Here is an 11,364-nt window from a genome sequence, read left to right as displayed (position 1 = left end):
TGGTTTTTTGTAGGTGATAAACTTTTCCCAAGATAAGATGTGCACATATATCAACCACACTGTGCCCATCCCACTATTCTCTCACTTAAAACATGAAACCCTTTGTTGCACTTGCTGGAGACTTTCCACCTGCTTCCTTATCTCCAATTCATTGAGGTGCACCTGCTTACAGTCCAAACACCTCCTGTTTTGATGCATGCAAAATTATTTGCACTGTATACACAGAAGTGGCTTATGCTACTCCTTTGTAGAAACCTGCAGGGCTAGCCTAGGATCACTTGTTTTCTCTGCTTTTGCAGGTGTGTTGTGATTGGTGTCAAATAACAAACAGACCCGGCAATGCCTCATAGCGTCCTGGTAAAGCCCTGAGCAGTCCTGAAAAATATGGACATGTTGGCAGAAAAGAACAAGTGGGGCAGAATCTTCTTTACTATCAGTGGCAGACCTACATTTTGGGACCTCTGAAGCTTGAACTGTCATGGGGGCCCCTTTGCAACCAGCAACAAGGTCAGGGTAACCACTGTTATATTCTTCAATGGGGGTGCCCCACAACAGATCACCACACTTTTACAACATCTATGCTACTTGCTCTCAAACTTTGGGATTGTTAAAATATATAAAAATTAAAAAAAAAATCAGCTTGAGTAATGCCACTCAAATGGGGTCTGCTAGACCCCCCTTTTTTTAAACCAATGTGGACAAAAATTACTTCTCGGGCCAATCCAGGATAAGGGGCCTTGAAGCTTAAGCTTCATTAGCAAGAGGCCTCTTGGGACAGCTCAATGCAAGAGCAGGGCCACGCTGAGCAGCAGCATCTTCCCTGTTCTTGCAAGTGCTGAGAATCCCCTCCCTCTGGTGTCTGCACCGCTCTGCTCCCATGTTGCATGAGTACTTGGTAGTTGGAACATTTGAAGAGGGATGATAAGTCACAGCGCTCACAACCTGTCCTTGGGCGAGCTTCCCTGGGTTATAAATCATGCAGCTCTACTTGGGCGAGCTTCCCTGGGTTATAAATCATGCAGAGAGCCTACAGGAGTAGAAAAGGCTCACCACATTCTCCATGTACACACTATACCATTAGAGCACATTCAAAGCACATATCCCAACCCCAAGTAATCCTGGGCACTGTGGTTTGCTAAGGGCTGCTGGGAATTGTGAGTGGTTGAGGGGTAAACCAGAGTTCTTGGAGGTGGGGCGTGTGCCTTGAATGTGCTTTAAAGCTAGAATGTGCATGCAGCCGCTTCCCATAGCTGCCAAGTTATACCTTTTTTTAAGGGATTTTCCATTATGCTGAATAGGCTTCCTCGCAAGAAAAGGGAAAACTTGGCAGCTATGCCGCTTCCCACCCAACTCATGGAGGATACAAGGGCAAAGGGCGGCAGCTTGCGACCCGGAGGACTCTGTGTGTGAGCTCAGGTGTGTGTGAGAGAAAGGTTCTTCTTCTTATGTGCTGAGCTCTCAATGCCTTTCAGGAAGCAGAGTAGGCTACCTCATGGCTAAGGGAGACAGTGACTAAGCTCTCTTGCAACCTGTGTTGCTGGCAGGCCAAGGCATGGCTGGGGCCCGCACTCCCACTTGTTTACCCCAACAGGAAAGTAACTATTACGTTGTCTCTGCAATCAGAGATTAAGAAACAGTGCGGATAACTGGGGACAATAAGTCAAAACTGTATTATGTGTAAACAATTCTTTTCGGAATGTCAATAAAATGTACGGCTGTTTTTATTTTATTTTATTTGTCTGCAGCATTTGTATGCTGACCAATAACAAAATTCTCTGGTCAGGTCACAATAAATAAAGAGGAAGAAAAATTGAATGCAAAATAAAATGTAATAAAATAAAAACAACAACACAAATGTAACAAAAACAAAGGTCACCGCACCCTCAGGGTTAAAACACATCCAGCTGTGTCACCCACCTGTGCATTGCATTCCCATCCTGCAAACAGGCCTTAGCCTTCCTCTGATTCCCCACTGCAACCCCATACAATTCCCAAGGCTGCTCTGGGTGGTTACTCAGATATTCAAAGAACACCTTCTTTAAAACTGGGGGAAATTATGTAAAAATCACATTAGAAGTTAGAAAAGCAAACTAATGTTGCATACATAGATGCATAGGTTTTTTAAACAAACAAACAAACACCCCTTGGAAATCATAATGGAAACCTTCAAGGGGGGCTCCTCACAGATTCACATGTATAAGTTACCAATTTAATGATGTATTACAATTTCATCCAAGAGTTTACACATGTTCACTTTATCAGTAATTTTGCTTCCTCAAGTAACTAAGGGTCAAACTAGATATGATATCTAATGCAACTTTAAAAAGACAATGGCTGGCTTTTTTGGGGGTGTGTGTGTTAAAATATTATAATCAGGATTAGACCCTGATGTTGGGAAAGATTGAGGGCACTAGGAGAAGGGGACGACAGAGGACAAGATGGTTGGACTGTGTTCTCGAAGCTACGAACATGAGTTTGACCAAACTGCGGGAGGCAGTGCAAGACAGGAGTGCCTGGCGTGCTATGGTCCATGGGGTCATGAAGAGTCGGACACGACTAAACGACTAAACAACAACAACAATCAGGATTATAATGGGGGTGCAGAATGTATTGGGATTCCTTCCAATGAAAGTAGCACCTTCAAAGGAGGAATTTGCCTCATGATCTGAATAGAGGAGAAGATAGCCTCCTAAGCTATGATCTTGATAATGGTTATTTTGAAGAGAGAAGGTTTCTATCAAAATATCATAGAATTGTTGAGTTAGAAAGGATTCAAGGGGTCATCTAGTTCAACCCCCAGCAATGCAGGGATTATTTTACTGACGCTACCTCAAAGCAGCAAAAGGGGCTGATGGCAGCCTATTGCCTTTCAAAGCTGCAGGAGTTAGCCAAGTCAATAGCTTCTCTCTGCACTGGACCCCCTTTTCACTCTCCCAGCAGCCAGTACAACTCACTGTTTACTCTGCAAGCATTTCTCCCTAGATCTGGTGAACAGACACTGTTTTGCAAGACACGGAAGCTGAGTCCCTGTTTGACATTTCACCAGTTCTCTCTCTCTCTCTCTCTCTCTCTCTCTCTCTCTCTCTCTCTCTCTCTCTCTCTCTCTCTCTCTCTCTCTCTCTCTCTCTCTCTCGTGTGTGATCAGTTCATTAGCCACTGATGTTGCAATCTGTGCCACAGCAGCAGAGCCCAAAATGCTCATTTGGCCCAGCAGGGAGGACTGAATGTGCGTTGGACTTCCTTGTACGTATTTCCCGCAGCTGACGCAATGTCACAGGCCTGCCTGGCAAGATGTCTCCAGTTTGGGATCTGCCCCCAGTGCATTGCTCAAGACTGCTCAGGTGTTTGCTTGGATGTTTACCAACACAGAAGAGGGGCTGGCCCCACATTCCTGTGCAGTTGAGCTGAGCTCATCATCAGCTCAGCGACGCCCCTGCTTCTCTTGCTTTGCTTAGAGAGAAGACTCCCAAAATCATCAGTCAAATCCTAGGAAATAGATCACCTCAAGGTCAATGTTTGACATGTGGAAATAAATTCCAACGTGGGCATGGAGCTCTTCAAATGTAGCAGACAACAAATGTCTGCAGGCCACCTTTTGGAAGTATTAGAGTGGGGGTCTCGGTATTGCTTACCCTTGGGCAACATGGATCTTGCTCAGATGGTTGCAAGGGGGGGGGTGTCCTGCGTCCTGCTCCTCTTTTACCAATAAATGTCCAGAGTGATTCACACAGAATAAGGGGGGGGGGTTTAAAATACATCATATAAAATATTAAAGAAAAGACTGTGCTGTCTCAGGGAAATTCAGTGGTTGCTCTTCTGCACCACTGTGGCCAGTTTCTTTTCATTCATGGAATGGGGAAGGTGGGTGTGGCCTTCCAGAGGGTGCTGGACTTCAGCCCCCATCACCCCTGACCATGGGCCAGGCTGACTGATGGGGCCACAGCCTCCCTGGTGCTGTCTTAAGGCTTATCTACACTTCCGTTTGCCCCTCTGTTTTCTCCCAGAATAACTTGGCGGTTTAGCACGGAATCGGAGCAAACAGCAACTGGGTTCTCTGCTGATTGCTGTTTGTTACTGTTTATCGCAAAAGAGCAGGTTTTCCAGGGGAAAGTGGCAGGCAATGGCAAAACCTGCACTAGAAAGCACGGGTCAGGGCAGCTTTGCCATTGTCCCGCCACTTTCCCCAGGAAAACCCGCTCTTTCGCGATAAATCTGCATTTAGCAGCAAGCAGAAGTGTAGACAAGCCCTCATTGTATGTGCCTTTTACAGAAGGGGGGCGTGTCTAACTTTCTTGTGGGTAAAAAGGAGGAGTTAGAGGCCTTTCCCTCCTAGAAGGAATCCTTCTCTGACTGGTAGGTGCACTATTTATTGCTCATGCCAAAAACACGGACGACTCATTTAGCAGTTCTCATTAATCACATCATGTTGAAACAACCCTGGCCTGTTCCCACATGCCATGCTCATGTCCAAAACCATGGCTAGATGGGGGAGGAGGGGAGCCTCAGAGCCATATAGAAAAACAAACAAAAAAGCATCCCCAAACAGAGTCACGTGTATTCCTGAGCCTCCAGCTACAAACGCCTCGATTCACAAGCATTTCTCTTCTTTTAATCATTCATAACTGTATGCCCAATCAGGACTTTGTCGTAGATAAAACTAGAATTGCAAAGTGCTCAAGGTATCTGTGCTGAGCCATTGAAAACTCAGGAGGCCAATAAACTTGCATGGTTCGTATATTAATTTATTCATAGGTGGATACATTTATACAATAGGCGTAATGTGCAAAGGTCATTGTTAAAGCGAATAAAAGAAAGATGTTGACTTCCAGGCAATTTGCAGGTAAGTATAAACAGGATAAGAATCATCTGAGCAGGGAGACTCCGTTGCCTGAATGACCCTGAGAAAGGGCAGGCGGGTCACCTTCTTGGCCCTGGCGCAACTCAAGAGACACACAAAATCTGGGTTTGGGAAGTCACATGCAAGGTTCCGTATCCCCTTGCAGGTGCCTATATCTCCTCCACATGGGGGACTATGGAGTTGGGCTAGGTCGTTGTTGTTGTTGTTTAGTCGTTTAGTCGTGTCCGACTCTTCGTGACCCCATGGACCAGAGCACGCCAGGCACTCCTGTCTTCCACTGCCTCCCGCAGTTTGGTCAAACTCATGTTCGTAGCTTCGAGAACACTGTCCAACCATCTCGTCCTCTGTCGTCCCCTTCTCCTAGTGCCCTCAATCTTTCCCAACATCAGGGTCTTTTCCAGGGTGTCTTCTCTTCTCATGAGGTGGCCAAAGTATTGGAGCCTCAGCTTCAGGATCTGTCCTTCCAGTGAGCACCCAGGGTTGATTTCCTTCAGAATGGAGAGGTTTGTTCTTCTTGCAGTCCATGGGACTCTCAAGAGTCTCCTCCAGCACCATAATTCAAAAGCATCAATTCTTCAGCGATCAGCCTTCTTTATGGTCCAGCTCTCACTTCCATACATCACTACTGGGAAAACCATAGCTTTAACTATACGGACCTTTGTAGGCAAGGTGATGTCTCTGCTTTTTAAGATGCTGTCTAGGTTTGTCATTGCTTTTCTCCCAAGAAGCAGGCGTCTTTTAATTTCGTGACTGCTGTCACCATCTGCAGGGCTAGGTCAAGAGAGCCTTAATTTTTCTTCTCCAGTTTCTCCACATCCTTCCAGCTTCCAGCCCATCAGATGTGTCAGGTTTCTCCTCCTTCCCCCACCTCAACACTTTTCTTGTCTCAGATTTCTCCACTTCCCAGGATGGCCAGCCCAAGGCTTCAAATAGTACCACCCTTGTAAACAAGCCCCCTTCCATGTGGGCTAGGCTGTCCCTGCAATTAGGTGGGCAGAATAGAGCTGCCCCAGTGAGTTCCAGCCGGTATCTGCAGGGCAGAGTTTTTCTCCCTGATAATATTGTTTTGGGCGGTGCTCCCATCCAACTTGCCTTTCTCTGACCTGAACCGGCTTTCGGCTCTTATAAAGGCAGGATGTCTTGGCTCTGCTCAGTTCTTGCTCCGCTGGGGTCAAAGGCTTTGCCAAGGAGGGAAGAGGTGTGCTGAAGACAGGGGTGTTTGCCCAGGCTCAGGATGTCCAAAGCAAGTGCCCTGGGTGCAAGCGGCAGTTGTCGAGCTGAAAGGAAAGACGGCCTGACTCTGCAAGCTGAGGGGACAAGCAACAGCAATGGAGGAGAGCAGGAGCCCCCCAGCAGGAATTCTGTGGTCATCTGCCAAGCAGTTGGGAGAAGTATCTTCACCTCCAGCATCTCACCAGCAGCAGAGAGAGTGAGCCTTATGCTGAAACAGGAGGAGGAGGAGGCGGAGGTGGTGGAGGAGAAGAATGAAGGCACAAATTGCCCCGTGCTATTTATACAGCTCTCAGAGCTCTTCAGTACCCCTGAAGGACTGGAATGGAGGCAAACCGCCAGGTAGGTGGCTGCTCACTCACGGCTGAACTTTGTGGCAGAACACATGCTCTGCATGCAGAATGTCTCAGGTTCAGTCTGCAGGGCCTTTGGTTAAGCGGTTTTCCAGCGAGAATGGGAAAGACTTCGGCCTGCCCAAGTTCTTAGGGAGCTGCCAGATGTCAAAGTGTGCAAATTCTGGTCTAGATGGGCCAATGGCTTGGGGTAAGGCTGGGGGCACTTTGACCAGCCCATAGCCACCACTGGGGAAGTGATTTTTGGGGCTGGGGGGGGTCTCCCTCCTCATGCTGCTCTTCTGACATCAGGCATAAGAGACTGCGTTTGTTTCTCATACCAGCAGCTGGAAGTAGACTAGGGTCTCTCATCCAGTCATTTCTCCTGAAATTTCTCCTGGGAGGGGTTGTCCCCCTTTCAAATGCCGCAAATTCAACCTCGCCTGTTTCAAATATTAAAACCCGATATTAAAAGTCAGCCTCTTTGCTTGTGCCCAAAAACAAGTTTGAGTAGTGGGCATCATTCACACTCAGGGCCAGGCTCAACTGTTAATCCTGGCTCCTTGGCAAATGCCAAGGTAAGATGAAGGAAGGTTTGTGGAGACTCATAGCAGAAAACACAGAGAGAAGCTGAAATATTTGGCAAATGCCACACCAGACACAATAATCTTGCAGGCAATGTCGCTTGCCGTGTTCTCATCCTGAAGCGTGGGCAACACATGGCAGCAGCGCACTGTAGCGGGTAAAGCACAGCGGTTAACAACATGAGCTGTGTGCTAGGAAGTCCCCAGGTGAAATATCAGTTCACAAACAAATTAACTAGGCGTGCCACTCCCAAGGGATCTACATCCCACCTTTTTCCTCAAAGGAGCTCAAGGTGGTGTACGTGGTACTCTGCCTCCCTCATTTAACTCCCACAACAATCCTGTGAGGTAGGTTAGGCTGAGAGGCAGATTGAAGCATCCAAGTGTTTGAAGCTGCCTTACCCCAAGGTCATCCAGTGGCCGAATGGGGCTTGAATCTTGTCGCAAATGTGCCAAGTATTATTGTTGTCATTGAAAAGGTTGACGTCACACACTTTCAGCAAGAAGTCTTACTGATGTTGCATGATACAAAAATACTCATTTTTAGGGGAGAACACAAGGAGCTGTGAAGGGCTCCTTGAGTAGGGAACCATCACATCTTGTTTAAGTGCTATTTTGGCTCTTCAAAAATATTTTGCAACCCTTCTAAAATGTCCAAGAATTTGACTTTGATGACAACATGTGTGTCATTTAAGAGTGTGTTAGTGAACAGAGTGGTAGAAATGCATTGTTTACAACAATACAACAATATCCTGGGATTTGTCATAGAATTCTTTCTGCACATGCTCATCATATAGCCGTCACATTAAAATTCATTAAATTTCATGTAAATGTTGTTGACGGGAAAACTTGGGAGAGACTTCAGAAATGGTCCACATTTGACCACGTTCCTTCCTCTTCTTTCTCACTGTTTATCTCAACTGATAGTTGCAATCCGTACCTGTCGCCTCTGCCCCCTCACCTTTCTGCATGGAGCAATCACAGGCTCAGGTCAGAAGCAGATCTCTACTTTTTGAAGATTGCAAGTAGCAATCATGTGCGGGGGGGAGGGGTGCTCCCCTATTTATTTTAGTCTTAGTGTGAAATTGCTAAAATTATGACCTTTTCTGGAAGGATGTCTTTTACATGATTAATTACTTTAGAGAATTCATTTGTGTAGCATGACTTGTAGTGTGTGGCTTGGCTTGCTTCTTTGAGTTACCCACCTGCATGTGTTGCGAGTTCCCCACCCGAGATTCACTCATTGTCTCTGGGACTGTTTTTACTCAGTGTTTCCCATCTGAAAAATGGGTAACTGTTTCCTATATGCTTAATTTCTTGACGGTTTTATGCATATACCGTATGTGTGTTGATATGTAGCTGTTGGCTTGGCTCACTTTCCTGAGTTGCCTGGTTACAGGTAGGTAGCCGTGTTGGTCTGGATCGAAGTAAAATAAAAAAATTCCTTCAGTAGCACCTTAAAGACCAACTAAGTTTTTATTTTGGTATGAGCTTTCGTGTGCATGCACACTTCTTCAGATACAGTGAAATGGAAGTTTCCAGGCACTTATGTAGAGAAGGGGTGGGGAGGGGTGGGGATGGGGAGGGGGGATCACTCAGAAGGGTGGTGGAAATGGGTGATTGACTGACTGATAGCTGTTGATGACCGCAAACGACTGCAAATGGTTTTGCATGAAAAAGCAAGGGTTGAGATGGCTGAAGATCGCTTATCATGTATAATGAGATAAGAACCCGATATCTCTGTTCAAACCAGGTCCCTCCATGGTTTTGAGCTTGGTGATAAGTTGCAATTCAGCAACTTCTCTTTCCAGTCTATTTCTGAAATTCTTTTGTAGTAAGACAGCTACTTTGAGTTGCCTGGTGTGAGACATATACCGTGTTTCCCCTTTTTTAAGACACCGTCTTATAACTTTTCCACCCCCCAAAACCACAGGGTGTCTTATTTTCGGTGGGGTGTATTATCTGTAATTTTTTATTACCGGTACGGTTTTTATTACGGTATGATCTCCCCAACTTCATTCTGCATCCCTCCACACTGCCCACTATTGCCCTGGGGTCAACTCACAAACCCCCAGCTTCTCTTCTGCCTGGAGAGAGGGATTCATCCAGGAGTCTTTTCCAATGCTCCACGCTGCAGCCGCCAGTTCCGGGTGGCGGGGAGGCAAGCCTCCTCGGCCAGGCCAGGTGGAGGCCACTGGCTCAGGCTTTCTGGCTGGCCCAGGAGGGCGCTCCAAGCGCTCGGCGCTGCGGAGCGCTCGGCGCGCTCCATGCTGCAGCCGCCTGAGGGAAAAGAAGCTCGAGGGCGGCGGCGGCGGCTCCTCAGGGGCTGCTGGCTGGGAGGTAGTTCCGTGCTCGCTCCTTCCTGTATACGGAGCCCAAACTCCAAGGAGGCGGAGAAAGCGACCCACCCCTGGCCGCCTGTTCCTCCGCGTTTGCTGCGGCTCCTTGCACCTCCCCGGGGCCAAGGCGCCCAGCGGGAGAGAGGGAGAGAAGAGGCGGCGAGCAAGGAGCTTCCTTCCCTTCTCGCCCACCTTTTTGACCGTCCCACCCCCGGGCAACCGGCCACCTCTGTTTGCCTCAGCCGTCGCACACCCTTTCCCCGCTGCGTGCCCCGGCTGGAGGAACGCGGGCAGCCGGCTGGGAAAGAAGGGGCAGTTGAGGGAGGGGAGAGCGGCGGCGGGGCAGCTGGGGGTGACTGAGGGGAGAGAGCCCTGGTTTGGGCAGGGCGGTGGCCGGCGGGGCGCTTTTCCTTCGCGAGGTGGGCGCTTCAAACGGCGTTTTTAAATGCCATTTTCCCTCCTCAGAGCTGACTTTGCTGCGTTCCTCCTACGCGTGCGCTCTAGCTGAGCCAGGAACAACTAATTCCCGCGCTCCAGCTGATCAGCACCTCCATGTTCTTGCTTTGCCCGCGCCTGGGTGCTCTGAGCGCTCCACGCTGCAGCAGCCAGTTTCAGGCCCTGAGCTGGCAGACATGGAGGTATGTCTTATTTTCAGGGTATGTCTTATATTTCTCAAATGCTTAAAATTGCTGCCCTGGCTTACTTTATGACTACGACTTAAAAAAGGGGAAACAGGGTATATTATTTCCAACTTTCTGATTTTGTCACAGTTGTAGCCTACACCATGTGATCTATGCGGACCCTATATAGAGACAGTAGAGGGTATTTAGCCTATGCTGGCTGGGTTTCCCCAGCCACTCTGGGCGGCTTCCAACCGAATATTAAAAACTGTACAGCATCAAACATTAAAAACTTCCCTAAACAGGGCTGCCTTCAGCTGTCTTCTGAAAGTAGAATAGTTACTTATTGCCTTGACATCTGCTGGGAGGGCGTTCCACAGGGTGGGTGCCACTACCGATAAGGCCCTCTGTCTGGTTCCCTGTAATAATAATAATAATAATTAATAATAATATGTTGGCAACTGCATATGGGAGGGGAAAAACTGCACTCAGGGACATCAGCAAGCTATACCTGCCTGCTTCTGCTGGTGAACTCAGCATCAGATGATACTGCAGTGAATGAACCTATGGGGCAGGATCACAGCAGCAAGCCCCTTTCTAAATGCCCTCCCCCAAGTGCCTGTACGTTCTCTACACACAGACAAGCCTTTAGCCTTGGAAGAAATGTTGAGGATGGGTGGTATAAAAATGTCCGAAATAAACAGACAGTGCATAGGGTTGTATGCACACAGGGCAGCCTTTCTCAACCTAGCTAGGGTCTCGCTAGTTAGCGATGATGGGAGTTGTAATCCAACAACATGTGAGGACTCAAGGATGAGAAAGGCTGAGGACACTGGGGCTGTGCTGTCCTAGTGAATGCATGCATGTCAGGGAGTGGGGGGGCACCTTAAGCTGTTTGACAGCCCTTTGAGCCCCTGATTTATCATGCAGTGCCCTGAGAGATCAGTTCGTCATGTCACGCTGGCCTGTTTCTGGAGAACAACTTTGCTTCCTTATAAGAGATGTCAGCATTCAGCCAGTCATGGCCTCATGCATTTGTGCTGAGGTTGTATACCAACATCAGGATTTGATTTGATTTTTTATTTTTTGCAAAATACACACCTGCACACAAAAATGCAATGCAACGTTTTGGTTATGGTGAAAAAAGGCTAAAGGAGATTGGACTCAGCGGCAGGCATACGTCCCTGGGGAGACCATCCCAGGCTGGAGGAAAAGCTTTTATCATCTGACCCACTTCCCAAAGTCTCTGGGAGCAATATGAGCATTTTGGGAGGTTTGTGTGGCCTGGTTCATTTGGGCAGGGCAGCTGTGCCCAACATGGATCAAAGACAGCAGCCGCCTCCTGTGTCGCCTAGGCAACCAGAGAATGCAAGCCGCCAGCTTTGCACAATATTCCTTCCT

General features: G+C 47.9%; 1 protein-coding gene across 2 annotated transcripts in view; it reads left to right on the top strand.

Annotated features, from left to right (window-relative positions):
• Positions 1 to 5,814: 5,814 nt before the first annotated feature.
• SLC4A9 (solute carrier family 4 member 9) overlaps positions 5,815 to 11,364 on the top strand; it is a 53,407-nt gene continuing 47,857 nt past the window's right edge. For both annotated transcript variants that reach the window (XR_009558076.1, XM_060278134.1), the window contains exon 1: positions 5,815 to 6,430. Coding sequence is in view for 1 of the 2 variants with exons in the window: in XM_060278134.1 (XP_060134117.1) it covers positions 6,093 to 6,430 (338 nt within the window). In the remaining variant the exon portion in view is untranslated. The remainder of the gene's footprint in view (positions 6,431 to 11,364) is intronic.

Source organism: Zootoca vivipara, chromosome 8 (assembly GCF_963506605.1).
Source record: "Zootoca vivipara chromosome 8, rZooViv1.1, whole genome shotgun sequence".
NCBI classification, from domain to species: Eukaryota; Metazoa; Chordata; class Lepidosauria; order Squamata; family Lacertidae; genus Zootoca; species Zootoca vivipara.
This window is presented reverse-complemented; position numbering and strand designations above follow the sequence as displayed.